The 16,437-nt window shown below is 29.3% G+C and overlaps 2 protein-coding genes across 9 annotated transcripts in view; one reads left to right on the top strand and one right to left on the bottom strand.

The window, feature by feature from the left end:
• Positions 1-16,437, bottom strand: part of LOC122510573 (ATP-dependent RNA helicase abstrakt) — a 276,756-nt gene that overhangs the window by 39,552 nt on the left and 220,767 nt on the right. The gene's annotated exons all lie outside the window — the stretch shown is intronic.
• The window catches only part of LOC122510570 (disintegrin and metalloproteinase domain-containing protein 10), a 1,090,443-nt gene that overhangs the window by 1,069,607 nt on the left and 4,399 nt on the right, over positions 1-16,437 (top strand). For 5 of the 8 annotated variants that reach the window (XM_043625327.1, XM_043625329.1, XM_043625326.1 and 2 more), the window contains 3 exons: positions 187-321; positions 5,786-6,028; positions 14,605-15,457. In XM_043625327.1, the coding sequence (XP_043481262.1) occupies positions 187-321; positions 5,786-6,028; positions 14,605-15,408 (1,182 nt within the window). In that variant the 3' untranslated portion in view covers positions 15,409-15,457. Of the gene's footprint in view, positions 1-186; positions 322-613; positions 657-5,785; positions 6,029-14,604; positions 15,458-16,437 lie in introns of those variants that run through there. The other 3 variants (XM_043625331.1, XM_043625332.1, XM_043625328.1) reach the window with 3 other exon arrangements.

The raw sequence follows: 16,437 nt of genomic DNA, 5'->3' as shown, positions 1-16,437 counted from the left end.
TTTCTTTATACATTTATTTATTTACATGTATTTAGGGCAATTAATTTTCGATTTGATTAATGGATTACAAAACTTTTTACCAAGAAGTAATAATAATAAACAACAATTAAAAATTATGTGTGTAATAATTTTGAGAAATGAAAATATGGTTACTTTTTTTAATGTTGTTGAAAATTTTCTGCGTAGGTGGATCCCAGTGGACCTTTAGCAACATTAAGAAAACTTTTACTATCGGACGAAAGTCTGGCTACTTTCAAACGATGGATGGCCGAACACTGGTATGCTGTGGCCCTAATAGTCCTGGGAGTCATTTCTCTATTGGTACATATATTACAAAACTTTTTAACTTTTCCACCCCATAGAAATAAATCTCTGTTTTTTCTCTTTCTCTATATTTTTTGACAATTAGTCGACAAATTCCATAAGTTTTACTTTTCAAGTAAACAACTCCCTTAAAGCCATTCAATCAATATTCTACGTAACTAAAGAAGTAAAATAAAATTTTAAACTTGTAATAATTGTAAATTTTAAAAGAAAAATTTTAATTTAATTAAATTTCCAATTTTTCTCATTTTAATATCTCTGTTATTTTTCGTTACTCGTTTCTTTAAAGAGTCGAATGAGGAAGAAGAAGAAGAAAGTTGATTGTAGAAATTGTAAGTTTAAATTAAAGGTTGTTTTTGCTAAGTTCGAGCACAAAATTCTAGAAGAAAATTGTAAAAATAGAAAATTGTTCTATTTAGGTAGTATGCTAGGCAGTTTGAACATTAAATTTCGGTAATTTGTAATAATCGAGGAGTTAATAGATGAATCAGAATTCCTGAAAGGAGCCACCCAAAATCTTTTAATTTTCTTTTTCGTAGTAATGTGGTTATTTTAATAGTATTTTATATAAGAAATCCTACTACCAAAGGATTTTGCAAAAAAAAAATTTGTTAATGTTATTAACTATTGAAAATTTTCAACATATTTAATTAAAAAATTAATTTCTCATAAACTTATTCATCGATTTTAATGTTTCAAGTTGCATCCCAGTGAGAAATTTCTTACCAGTCCAATATCGGTCCAATATTGGGAGCCAAGAGACCAATCATCGGTCCAATAAAGGCTCCCAATATTGGACCAATATGGGCTGATGCTTGGGATGTAACGGGTTCGCCAAGCATCGGTTGTTAATATTGGTCCAATATTGGCCGAATATTGGCAACCAAGAGAAAATTTTTTTTTTAAATAAATTTTTTTAATTAAATAATAATAAAAAATTAATGTTTATAATTTTTGTTTAATATATTTATTTGTTTAATTATTTATTTTTAATAATTCATGTAAATAATAAATAATATATTATTTATAAATTATAATTATTTAAAAATGCAGCAACTATTAGGAAATAATCGAAATAGCATTCTGCAAAAAAATTCTATCATTGAAAAATCAATGATAGGCGAGAGATATCCGCGTCATTAAATAGATTCGCAGATGATAGGCCGCAAGAGATATCCGCGTCATTAAACAGATTCGCAGATATACTCTGGTCTCGCGACGAATCTCTGGATACTTATATACACTGGAGTCGCCGTGTCAGTTGCGAGAACGGTTACAGCGTTCCTCTTTCGGCAGAGATAAGAATTGTCACGTAAACTGCGGGTATAATAAGGCCGTCGGTAAAGCGATTTAGCAGTTTACGTGACAATTCTTATCTCTGCCGCAAGAGGGACGCTGTAACCGTTCTCGCAACTGACACGGCGACTCCAGTGTATATAAGTATCGAGAGATTCGTCGCGAGACCAGAGTATATCGGCGAATTTGTTTAATGACGCGGATATCTCTTGCCTATCATCTGCGAATCTATTTAATGACGCAGATATCTCTCGCCTATCATTGATTTTTCAATGATAGAATTTTTTTGCAGAATGCTATTTCGATTATTTCCTAATAGTTGCTGCATTTTTAAATAATTATAATTTATAAATAATATATTATTTATTATTTACATGAATTATTAAAAATAAATAATTAAACAAATAAATATATTAAACAAAAATTATAAACATTAATTTTTTATTATTATTATTTAATTAAAAAAATTTATTTGAAAAAATTTTTTCTCTTGGTTGCCAATTTTCGGCCAATATTGGACCAATATTAACAACCGATGCTTGGCGAACCCGTTACATCCCAAGCATCAGCCCATATTGGTCCAATATTGGGAGTCAATCGGCGCCCAGCACGGCAACCAATATTGGACCGATTAAAGTCTATTGGCAATTTCTCACTGTGATTTTATTTGTCTTGAAATGAAGTATAACTGACATTATTTTCAAATAAAAATATTTAATTTTAGTGAAAAAAGCAATTGTTTATTTATAAACAATTAAAAATAAATAGTGTTCTGGATGATTTTTTAAGTTGAAAAAATTACTAAAATGTTCTTTATAACCAGTGAAAAATATCCCGTTGAAAAAAGAAATGGCACGAAGTTTTAAATTGTTTAAACTTAAGCATTTGTACCACGGTGCAGGGCGCGACTCTGGTCCTTATTGAGCGTACCGCGCACGTGACATGAGAAACACGTTCGTATTTTCTCATAGTATAAGAACTCTGCTTCTAAAACACTGATTTTACCATTTTTATCCAAATGTTTAATTTTTATTGTTTATTTAATTGAAAAATTTACAATTAAATTAATGAGAATTGAAATTAATTTTATATTCTTCTATACTCACTTACGATTTATTTTCTTGTAGGAATTAAAGCACACGTTTGGTCCTGGTATTTTTAAATAAATATAAACCGATCAAAAATATTTTTTCTGGAAAACATAGAAATAAGTAACATTAAAATTTTTCATACCCGTATACTAATAACTTTTTCTAAAGAATAGTTTTAAAAAATATTTAAATCCAATTTGAATTTTAATTCTTGTCCTCATATTAATTTATTGTAAATGTCTCAAAATAATAAACAATAAAAACCAAAATTGTACCGGTATTACTGTAATTTTTTAGTGGAAAATACTTGTACCGTAAATGTGTAGTAATAATAATCCATATTTTCTTATTCAGAGAAATTGAAACAAATAGCTTTCCTCATAACCACTGCCTACAGTTAATTTTAAAATACAAAATTTTTAATAATTTATTTTTATTATAATGTTCTTAAATGTAAGGTGTTCTGTTTGGAATGAATCTTTACCAAATTATTAAGTGATTTAAAGGTTATGGTGATTTTTCTATCAAAAAACATAAAAATTATAATTCTTCTTGGTTATTTTAAAAAGTATTTAAATTAAAAATTCGTTTTTAGTAAATTATTTTCATAAATTTAAAAGTGTCATGTTGATTTGTGAGGTTCTCAAAATATTAACTTCAAGTTTATTTACATTTTTTTTTAAATTGATTATCAGATTTTGAAAACTTGCTCTTTAATGAAAAATTTTAACAAACTACGTAAAACATCTATATTTACCAATCAATAAGAAGAATAAATTAAATATTCCATTAAAAAAAATTAATTAAAAAATTATTTAAATAAATGAAGTGTTTAAGAAGCGCAGTCCTTATACAGCAAGCAGGAACGATAACACGCGCGTGGTACGCTCAATAAGGACCAGAGTCGCGCCCTGCACCGCGGTACAAATGCTTAAGGGCATGTCCAAGGTGTAAAATGTAAACAAACCAAAAGGTAAACAAACCAAGCACTAAAATCGCACTTTTGTAACAGACGTTTCTCTTACAAAAATTAATATTTTTTCACATTCTTTACAAAAATGGAAAATTAGAGTGTCAAAGTGTCCAATAAAATCATTTTTGACTATAAGAAATAAAAAGCAATTAGTAAATTAACTAATTAAAATTACCTGTAAAATAGCATTTTTGACGCGTCGCGAAAAATAAACTGCTTGAGTATATCAACCGCACTGACGATGAAGAAGTCTCATGTCAGCGATTGGACCTTCAACATGTGGAAAGGGAAATTTTTCCCTTTCCTCCTTGAAATTACAAGAGAAAGGGTAAAAACTTTTTCATCGTCCGTGCGGTTGATATAGTCAAACACTTTAATTTTTCGCGACGTGTACTCTGTTGCTCGCTGCGCGTGCGCAGGCTGTATCAAGGTCGCAATGATATCACCATGCGAAAATGCACATTTTGTTTTCGACTATAACTTTGTTGTTTTCTCATGCTTTAAGCTATGCTAGGTATAGTTACCAAACTCAATACTTTAGTTAACCATTTCCATAAAGAAAATATGAATTTATATTTATTTATACAAATGAGATGGTCGAAAAAATGCTTCTCTATTCGGTCTATAGTGAAGCATTTTTTCGACCATCTCATATGCATAAATAAACATAAATTCACATTTTCTTTATGGAAATGGTAAACTAAAGTATTGAATTTGGTAACTATACCTAGCATAACTAAAAAAAATGAGAAAATAACTAAGTTTCATTCAAAACAAAATGTGCACTTCTGCATGGTGCTGTCAATGCATTCTTAGTACGGTCTGCGCACGCGCAGAGAGCAACAGAGTTCTCGTTGCGAAAAACTAAAGTGTTTGACTATATCAACCGCACGGACGATGAAGAAGATTTTACCCTTTCTCTTGTAATTTCCAGGAGGAAAGGAAAAAATTTCCCCTTCCACATGTTGAAGGTCCAATCGCTGACATGGAACTTCTTCATCATCCGTGCGGTTGATATACTCAAACAGTTTATTTTTCGCGACGCGTCAAAAATGCTATTTTACAGGTAATTTTAATTAGTTATTTTACTAATTGCCTTTTATTGCTCATAGCCAAAAATGATTTTTTTGGACACTTTGAAACTCTAATTTTCCATTTTTGTAAAGAATGTGAAAAAATATTAATTTTTGTGGGAGAAATGGCTATTACAAAAGTGCGATTTTAGTGCTTGGTTTGTTTACCTTTTGGTTTGTTTACATTTCACAACTTGGACATGCCCTTAAGTTTAAACAATTTGAAACTTCGTGCCATTTTTTTTCAACGGGATATTTTTCACTGGTTTATAAAGAACATTTTAGTAATTTTCTCAACTTAAAAAATCATCCAGAACACTATTTATTTTTAATTGTTTATAAATAAACAATTGCTTTTTTCACTAAAATTATATATTTTTGTTTGAAAATAATGTCAGTTATACTTCATTTCAAGACAAAGAAAATGCAACTTGAAACATTAAAATCGATCAATAAGTTTTTGAGAAATTAATTTTTTAATTAAATACGTTCAAAATTTTTAATAGTTAATAACATTAATAAAAAATTTTTTTTTGCAAAATCCTTTGGTATTATGATTTCTTATATAAAATACTATTAAAATAACCACATTACTACGAAAAAGAAAATTAAAAGGTTTTGGGTGGCTTCTTTCAGGAATTCTGACGCAGATCTTAATTTGTTTCGAAGATTCTCCAATATGAAAATATTTTCTCCTCGATTATAATTTTATTTACTTTTTATTTAAATGAATCCCTTCTGCATTCAGCTTTATTTGAGCCAAAATTTTTTAATTTAGTTTTTCATCAATAAAAAATTGTAGATAATTTAATTTCTTTTCAATAAAAAAATTGTGTCCTAATTTTTTTAAATATAAAATTGTGTTCTAATTTCAATTTTTTCAGTAAAAATTTTAATTAAAATTCCAATATACTGTCGATTAAAAACAGTGAAAAAAGAATAAAAAAATCTGTGATTAGTCGCTAGTAAAATATGCGCTAAGTAAAGATGTAATCTTTATACATAAGAAGCAATTTATTTATGTGCAGGTGGCGAGCACGAGATTATTGGGAAAACGTCCGGACCAAAAACTGAAATCGATTACAATAATCCACAGTTCAACGACGGAGACTGTACGACTTCCACCGGAAGGAACGGAGGGAGTAACTGTACATCCGCCAGCGGTTCGTGCGAAACTACCTCTGAGCAGAAAGGTGAGGGAAAAGAGACATCGTCGAAAGCATAAGGATGCCAACCCATCCGCAAATACCGCAAACGAAAAGTCTTCAAAGGTAAACTTTTGCACGCTTCCAAATGAAAATGATACCTGTAAATCATTTTAGACTATAACCCATTCCTGTCAAAAAGTTCTCCAATTTCTCCTTTCAAAAACTATTTAATACTTGCAATTATTCAAATTGTGATCTGACAAAAATGAAGAGAAGAAAAAATAAATTCTACTCGTTTAATATTTCAATAAAAAAAACTCTTTTTTTAAGAAAAAGTATTTTACATAAATTTGAATATCTTGAGAAAATGATTCTCGAAACTTTTATTCAGAAATGCCGAGAAATTAATTTTTTTGACAAGAAAATATTATTCTTAATTTTCTTCTTTGAAAGTTTCTTCCGTCAAAGAGAATTTTTAATGAAATGTAATAAATTTTAGAAGGCGTCGTTTCAACCCACCAAAAATGCCAATTTATTTTCTGACATAATTCAGGATTTAAAATAATTTGGAAATTATATTTTTTTATGAAATTCTTGGAAAATTACAAATTATATTTTTCATGATTTATATAATAGAAATGAAAAACAATTAAGAATTTTCTCCTCTTTTTGTGTTTTTTTTTATTTTTTCAAATTTCTGTATTTATTTACATTTATGTATGTAGAACAACAAATTTTTATTTCATTAATGAAATAAAAAAACTTTTAAATTTGAAAATCTCTTGAAAATTGAATTTAAAAAAACAAAAATAATTGTAAAATTTGCAAATAAAATAGTTTTCCAATTAGAATAAATTATTAAAATAATACAATTAATTAAAACTAAAATTTTTGTTTATAATTTATTTTTATCATAAAATTTTAAAAACCAATTAAAGAATAAATTAATTAACATTAACAATTAATTAACGTCGGAAAACGAATATTAAGATTATTAAATGAAAATTATGCTATTTTTTTCATTTATTTATAAAAAATCAAAATATTTTTTGAAATCGTGATTAAAAAATAAGAAATTAGGTAGGGTCAATTGGGGTAAATGTAAACAAGGGGTAAATGTAAACAGTAAATGTTTCAGCCGAGGGGGTATCTACTTGTGTATTAGCTATTAGCGTGTACGCTCCTCCCGTAATAGTCACGTAATAGAGTGTAATAGAGCATTATTACGTCAGTGTAATACCACATAATATAGAGGTAATATTCTGTAATAATCAGTAATACCCTGTAATAGTTATGCAATACCCTATAATACTAGATAATACGCGTAATAGCAGGAAAATTTAGTGTATTAGAGTGTCCACCATTTTAACCAGTAATTACCCCCTCGGTTTCAGCTAAATTTACAAATTTAAAAATAAGTACGACGTCAATATTTTTACCTCAGCTCACCTACAAGATGTTCTGAGTATTGTCAATATTTTATTTTGACAATTGGCAATGCCATAGTGTAAGTTATCTTTTAATGCAAAAAAGATTGAAAATCAAAGTTTTACTCTTTCAGTATTTTGTCTCGTATTTGCATAAAAATAAATAAAAAAAACCAAACTAAAAATTGTAATTCTTCCTTATTAATGCCCTAACAAAAATTTATTTTAATTTTTGATTTTCGTCAATTTAGAATGTCGGTTGTTACAATACCAAAAATCATCTATTACATTTCTAAATTCAAGACAAATAATTTCTTATAACTTTAATTAATTATTATTCATAATTTTTGACTCAACGTAATAGTACGTGACAGTTCCATAGAGATGACAGCATTAATATTGTTTCGAAATGAAAGAAACTTAAAAAATTTTTTTTTTCATTAATTTTGAAGACGAATTTAGAAAAACCATGAGATTTTTCATAAAAAATGAGTGTGATTTCATTTTTAACAAATACTTTACATTTCAAACGAATCTGCTGAATTTTGGGAAAAATATCCGTTGTTATCATCACTTGTAACAACTGCGCAACAGGTACATTTTTTACAATAAATCACTTTATTAAAAAAGTATACACTAAATGTGGACAACCAAGGCAGTTTTTTAAAGCTTAATCCTCATAGAATTGATATTAAAAAAATTTACTTTGTTAATTATAAAGGTCTATTAATTATTTAAAAAATATCTGACAGAGAAATATTGACTTTTGGCCTCTAAAAACCAATGTGCATATTTTTTACTTGTAAAGCTTGCATATAATTTTAAAAAACATATTGCAGTAAGTTCGTACATAAAAACTAAACATTTTTCTGGTGAAGATAAATTCGATCAATAGGAAGGTATCAAACATAAAAAAGGCTTATGTCGTATCGAAATGACAGCATTCGTCGTGTGCTTGTCCGTTTTACCTTTACGTTTTAATTATTTATTCAATTTTATGTTTATATTAATTTTTAATCTTGACTAGTTGCAATGTATTCTAAATTGTAATATTTTCAGCCTGAAGAGGATGGTAAACCACAACATCGAAACGTCGCAACTTTAAATATAACATAAGCCTTTTTATGTTTGATACCTTCCTATTAATCGAATTTATCTTCACCAAATTACACATTCGGAAGGGAATTTTCTTTTCAATTAATAAACATTTTTCTCTTTGGAACCCCATCTCTATAACTAACTGTTTCTGAGATATTCCATTTGTAACAACTGCACAGCGTAACAACCGCACCCAGTCTCCCCTAATAAATAATTAAGTGTTTACATTTACCCCGAGAATTCTAAAACTCGGGGTAAATGTAAACAGAACTTGAACTACATTTTAAAAGAAAATAATTGAATAAATTTGCTTCTATTTCACAATTTTATTACTTTGGCAATGTAAAATTACATAGAAAAGGAAATTAGGTCTTCTTTCATACCTCCTTCGTGTTAGTCAGTTAATCATAGTTTATGTTTGACCGCCATATTGGATCCACCATTTTGAAATTTAAAAATTGGATTTTAGATTCTTATTCAGCAACCTTAAAAACTTCTTTTTACCAAGATGAATAAAAATATATTAAGATTTGTTCAAGTTATTCAAGTTTTTACATTACTAGTTTTGCAATGGTTAATTGTTTATTTTATATGATACATTATTGATAGATCGTCCAACGTCCTTCCGGCAGGGCGAAAAAGACTCAGGTGAGTCCCTCCGAAATCACTAAAGAAAACTAACATGGATTCAGATAAATAAAAAATGATATATATCATTGGAAAGGTAATGAAACAAGCTTTCAGCGCGTATAAATATCGAGCTTGTAAGTTCAAAACTAAGGGCTGGGTAGTTTGAAGAAGTTACATGTTCCAAAAATTCACATAATTTTTAGTCACAGAATGACGAAGCCCGGTCCTGCCGGCAGGACGCTTTTCGCTTTATTTAAGAGACTACCTAGCCCAGGTTTATAAATTTAAAGACTCGATATTTACATCATTTGAAAGCTTGTTTCATTACCTTTCCAACGATATATTTAGTTTTATATTTATCTGCTTCCATATTAATTTTATAGAGCAATTTCTAAGGGACTCGCGCCTGAGTCTATACTCAAATAAACTGAAAAATATTAAAAATGAATTTTTTTTAATTAAAAAATAAGGTTTAATTCTTTGAACGTTTCTGAAGAGAAACAGACTTGTCCGGTCAAAAAATATTGATTTTTGGGGATTTTACATTAAATTTACGAAAAAATGTTTTTTTCACTGTTTAAAAACATAGCAAGTTTGAAGGCTTTGAAAAATGGTTTAATATTATTATTTTAAAAAGTCAAAAATATGTATTTTTTCGTCTTTTCGTCTACTTTAACCCCAAAGAGTGCCAGAAAAGAAAAGTTGAATTCCCTTTTTTAAAAGCCTTTTTTTCGGAACGTCCTTCCGGCAGGATGGGCGCTTGGACGATTTATCATTATCAGTCAACTTCAACTGGTTGATTTACTACCCAATGGGAAGTAAACGATTGGTTCAATAATGGGCCATGCTTGGCGAACTCCGTTCCATTATTGGAACATTAATGGCAACCACCATTGGACCACCAATGGTTTAAACTTGGGATGATCACGCTACTGCCAATGATCGGTAGCCAAGCATCGGGCCAATATTAGTTGCCAAGGAATTGCCAAGGAAACAAAATCGATTTTCAAAAGCTTGATTTTTTATTGGCAGCCATAAAAAACCAAGGTTTTGAAAATTGATTTTTTTAATTATTAGGGGAAGTGCGCCGGTTGTGGGCACCCTCCGGTTGTGGGCACCCCTACGTAAACTTCGACGGCAAGCAGACTTTACTGATCTAAGTATTGCAAGTCGTGTTCGTTGACAATACGGACTTTTCGTATTGATAACGAAACAAATATATGCATTTGTGTAATAGCTGTGAGCATAATAAAGAAAATTTGCATTAAATAAATAAAAAAGTAATTTTGTATTGTTTTCGAAGAGCAACATATGGGTGTAGATTCGTTCAGAAAAAAGGGTTTAATTTTTTTTTTTGCAGTGTTGTCATTATATTTTGTGATTTACCTTCGTGTTTAACCAAAATCCTGCATCACAAAATGTGTTGGTCTTTTTAAAAAATGACTGTCATTCCCGGTTGTGGGCACCTTTATGTTAAGGAGGCTCTACCATCTGACAATGATGAGGACTAATGTCTCATCTATCTAAACTTTCTGCCAAGGAAAGTGACAGCCGCAAACTCCATTAAATGCGATGAATATAGTCGTTCAGTGCATTAGAAGTGCGTTATGTTATGCGTACTAGCTACTTCACATGCAAGCATTATGCTTTTGTTAGCGATGAGCATAGTGTGAAAACGTGTCATCATTTTTGTTCTTTATCCCAGCAAATTCTCTTAAAATAAAGAAACTTTCATTTCTTCTTTATTTGTGTTGGTTTCCTTTAATATTTTTCCATTTTTAGCGGATTTTTCAAGGGTGCCCACAACCGGGTACAAAATTTTTTTTTGTCAAAAAATTCCCATTTCACTAAATTTCTAATAAAACTTTTTTATTTAAAGGAATCAATTTAATTCCTTCACTGACAGTCACCTTAGACCTCTAGCTTTAAATTCGTACACATATATTTATATAATATGCACATGGACAAATGTTATGAGGCAAAAACAAAAGGGTGCCCACAACCGGAACACTTCCCTTAATTAAAATTTATTTTTAAAAAATATATTTTTAAAAAATATATATTTTTTTAAATTAATAGAACATATTAATTTAATTTTTCACCTCTGGTAAAACAAAGGTGAAAGAAAGACTTATAAAAATTCCCTCACCGTATCTCACAGTGGAGGGATGACTGTGAATGTCTTTGCGAGAGAGGAGCAGGTACTTATAGAGCCAGTGAAACAGGTCACAAGCGAGAAGAAATCACTGGCATGCACTCTGGCTGAGCTTGTCGGAACTGTTTTCTGGCGCGCATGCATATCCGGACATTATCGACACAGCGCTTGACAACCAACGTTGCGCCACTTCTGACAAGCGCCACCAGAGTGCATGCTAGTGATTTCTTCTCGCTTGTGACCTGTTACACTGGCTCTATAAGTACCTGCTCCTCTCTCGCAAAGACATTCACAGTCATCCCTCCACTGTGAGATACGGTGAGGGAATTTTTATCAGTCTTTCACCTTTGTTTTACCAGAGGTGAAAAATTTAATTAATATGTTCTATTAATTAAAAAAAATATTTTTTTAAAAAATATATTTTTGAAAAAAATATTTTTGCTTCCTCATAAAGGAAGCTTTGTATTAGCAAAATTTTGGATTGTCATTTTTTGACATATTTATAATTTTTTTTTATTATGCCTAATACTTTAGTACTTTATATATGCACAGGAACTCCCCGTATAAATGTTCTAAATAAATAAAAAAAAATTTCGACGTATTTTGACCTTTGAAGTCCAAAAAACGGATTTTAAAAATTTGTCCCGATGTGTGTGTGTGTGTGTGTACTAACATTACATTTGCCTCAATATCTCAGAACGAGAAAGAGCTAAAGGCCTCAATTTTTTTTAAATTGTAGGTCTCCCCGGGGGACATAAAATGAGAGTATTTTCAGCCCGATTCATAAAGTTAAACTAATTTTTTTTTGCATTTTTCATTTTGTAAAAAAACGTTTTTTGGACATAACTTAAAAAAATATTAGGACCCTTATAAATTTTTTTCTTTAGTTTTGTAGAGTTTTTTCACACGCATCTTTTGAGCCCTAATTGAACATTTTTTGTTCATATTAACCGGAAATATTAAACTTTAAAAAATCAAAAATTTTAGAAAATAAGACTTTTTTGAAAATTTTGTTGAAAAATGTAGAAGTTTAGTTTTGTTTTGTATTGAGTTTGGTAGAGTTTTTTCAGACGCATCTTTTGAGCCCTAATTGAACATTTTTCGTCCATATTAACCGGAGATATTAAACTTTTAAAAATCTAAAATTCTGAAAAATAAGACTTTTATAAAAAATTTTTTAAATTATGTAAACGTAACTTCAAAAAATTATTATCAACTTGAACAGCATTAAAAAACGCTTCGATTGACCTATTTTTTAACCTGATTTGGGCAGAAATAAAAAAATTATTGGTATTTGAAAAATCAAAAATTGTGGAAAATATCATTTTTTCAACATTCTTGTTTATTAACTTATGTGTAATTATTAAACTATTATTACCATCTTATAGAATATATAAAAACACATTTTTTGGACCAAGATTTAATGATTTTTAACACTTTTATAAAAAGTAATTCTTATATTTTAATTATTATTATTTCTATGAGGAAGCAAAGTGTTCATGAAATGCACACCAAAATTATAAAAATGTACAACTTGGCAGCGGTTTTTAAAAATAAATTTAAATTAATAATTGAAAAAATTAATTTTCAAAACCTTGGTTTTTTGTTGGTTGTCAATAAAAAATCAAGCTTTTGAAAATCGATTTTGTTTCCTTGGCAATTCCTTGGCAACTAATATTGGCCCGATGCTTGGCTACCGATCATTGGCAGTAGCGTGATCATCCTAAGTTTAAACCATTGGTGGTCCAATGATGGTTGCCAATTGTTTTGCCAAGAAAAAACCATTGGGCACCAAGCATGGCCCATTATTGAACCAATCGTTACTATTGGCAACTTCCCGTTGGGTATACATCTACGAAGAATTTTTTTTCAGTTTTTCCATCCCTTAAAACAGTATAGTATCGTATACTTGAAATAACTTGTTTCTTAAACCTCGCTTAACTTCAGTGGTGTTTACATTTACCCCGAATTTTAGATAAATTTCAAAATCTCGGGGTAAATGTAAACAGTCAGTTTTAGGCGATTCAGATACATCAATATTTTTTGTACCTCATACAATTTTTCTAGGGAAGTAAAGTAACAAGTTCATGCAAAAGAAATCCGTCCGTTTTACCATTTAACAAAAAAACTAATGTTTTTGGTGAAAAATAGATATTCCGTTTACATTTACCCCAAATGACCCTATGCAAATTCTTGAACTTAAAAAAATACATGAAAGTTTGTTAAATAATTTTCTAATTCTTTTTTAGAAATAAATAAAAAAAATCCTCCATAATTTTGAGTCAAACAAAACTTTTTAACAAAACTTGGATTTTGTTAAAAAATTGTGATAAAGAAGTAGAAATTATGCAAAAAAATACTAAAAATTTTGTAAAAAAATATTATTAGCAAATCAAAGTTATTAAAAATTTTTTCCTTTTTTTTATAAAACTCTTTTAAAATTCTTAGTTTTATTTTCGACTAGAAATTGTGATTAACAAATGGAATTTATAAGAAATTTTTATCTTCTTTCTAAAAATATTTAAGATTTTGTTAAGAAAATTGTGCTTAAAAAAATATAAATTATGCTAATTTTGTTTAATTTATTTCTAAAAAAACTGAAAGTTTCGTTAAAAACTTATGATTGAGAAGTATAAATGGTCCAAATTTATTTATTTTTTGGAAAAAAGAGAAAAAACGGCATTATATATAAAAATTGTGATTATAAATTAGAAATTATTTTAATTTTTCTCATTAAATTTCTAAAAAACATTAGGTATAATTCCTTTAAAAACTGTGATTAAAAATTTGAATTCATAGAAATTGTTTTCCATAAGAAACTAAAAATTTTCTAACATGAAAATATGATTGATAAATTAAAATTATAGCTACTTTTTTTCCTTTATTTTATAAAAATCTTGATATATTCTCAATTTTATTTTCAATTAAAAAATTGTGATTGACAAATCGAATTTGTAAACTTGCAATATTTTAAAAAAATTGTAGTAATTGAGAAATATAAATGATGCAAATTATTTCCTTTAAAAAAACTAAAATTATTTTTCAAAAAATTGTGATTAAGGAATGGAAATAATGCAAATTGTTATTGAGAAATAGAAATATGAAAAATTGAAAAATTTGTTCATCATAATTTTTTAATATTTTTTATAAATAAAGAAAAAATTCTCCTGTATAATTTTCATCTGTCAAACAAAGTTTTTTATAGAAAAAAATAATAGTGTTTGTAAAATTACAATTGAGAATTCCTTTTCCCCCTCCTCAGACCTTCCTTGCTCATAATTCTGTGAAACTGAGCGATAATTTTGTTATGTTCTCTTTTTTCCATTACCACCTTGATGGCTTCTTCCTTCTCCAACGGGGCTTTCTTTCTGCACCCTTGTCACGAAAAGGCCAAGAAGAAGAGGGTGGCGCCCGCCACTACAGAGGAGCCAGCTCGTAAAAGATTGGCCGAGGCAGTTACCGCGTCGGAAGTGAAGCAAAAGAAGGTCACAAAAGACAAGCAACCAATGGAAAGTGCTGCCGTTGGAAACGGAAATAAGAAAAAAGAGAAAAGAAAGAAAAAAGAGGTGATCGATTATTCGGCAACGCAAACTGAAAATGAAAATAATGGAACTGGCGCAATTGGCGCCGGTGGTGCTGGTGGTGTCACTGACAATGCCGATCCAAAGAGTAAAGTTCGATCGTGGTTGTTGGCGTCGCAATGTCGTGTTGTTGATCAGCCAACATCGGCATTATCGAAGAGTAAATCAACTCCAGTTGGTCTGACAACACCTACCGGTGTTGCGACGAGGCCAAGTCCCGGACGAGTGAAACATGTGACATTGAGAAGGCTGACAGATCCAAAATCACGAAGTTTAGGATCATTGGCGAAAAATGATAATAAAACGGATCGAGTGAGATTGCAGGTTGTCTATAAGCCTCCATTTAAGTTTAGTGTAAAATTACGTAAAGCTGATAAGGTGGGACAAACTCCTGGTGTTCATGGACCAACGAGAAATGCGGGACCAAGGACCGGCGTGTTGGTTAGAACAAAACGTGATAAAACTAGAATTACACAGGCTAAACAAATTCACGCTCCAAATAAAACAATCAATGCTTGCATTCCCGAACCGCCGACATCGGATCTTCATACTGTGCCCTCTGATCTTGAGGTTCTTCTCTCCGAGAGCGAATTTCTCTTTTCTGATGCGTGATCCAGACAAAAGAATTCAAATTAACTGTTGTTAATTTGACTTCTTCCAGGTGAGATATTTTTCATTTACACTCTAATTTTGAAGAAAAAAAGAATTTTTCGACAGATTTGACACAAAATTTTATTTTTTTCTTTCTTTGACTTTTTCAGATTTCCAGACAGAAATTTAACTTCTTCTCTAAATAAAGATGTTCATTTCATGACCATTTATCTTTCTCATTATGATAAGCAAATAAATTTGCTTTCTTCTAGAAGAAGCATTAAAAATAAGTAAATTTTTTCATTTCTATAATTTTTTCTAAACAAATTTATGGTTACAACGCTTTATTTTTCAATATAGTGTAACAATTAAAAAAAATTAACAGAAAAAGAGAAGAATTAATAAAATAAATATAAAGTCCGAATTTTGGTAAAGCTCAATTTAATAATTAATTTTACAAGCTTGGAAAAATTTATATTTCACATTGATCATTTTTTATCCATACGTAAAAGATAAAAGTTTAATACACTGAGAGAAAAGAAGGTACACTGCTGTTCATTTGGAGGTTGTGTATTGCAATTCAAATTTGGATCAACTGCGCACTCTAAAGGGGCGTGTAACGCGCCCCTTTAGAGTGCGCAGTTGATCCAAATTTGAATTGCAATACACAACCTCCAAATGAACAGCAGTGTACCTTCTTTTCTCTCAGTGTAAGATTTAAGTATAATTTAAAATATAAAAAGAATTTTCTCAAAAAAAGTTAAAAATTTAATTTTTTTAAATACTATTTCAAAATTTTATTATTTTAGATGCAATTAGGACTTTTTTTAAATTTAATTATTATTTTTACGTCAATTTCACAAAATTTAAATTAATTTAACCCTTTAACGTCCAGCAGTATATACGCTGTACCATAAAGAAATAAAAATTCTATCTTCAAGAAGGGTTAATATATTTAAGGGGGAGGTATAGCCTATTCGGTGAAAAAAACGCATGTTTTTTAGAATTTTTTTTTTGTCGATACGCAGAAAGTTAATTTATTTTATCGCT

Source organism: Leptopilina heterotoma, unplaced genomic scaffold (assembly GCF_015476425.1).
Source record: "Leptopilina heterotoma isolate Lh14 unplaced genomic scaffold, ASM1547642v1 Lhet_70, whole genome shotgun sequence".
NCBI lineage: Eukaryota > Metazoa > Arthropoda > Insecta > Hymenoptera > Figitidae > Leptopilina > Leptopilina heterotoma.
This window is presented reverse-complemented; position numbering and strand designations above follow the sequence as displayed.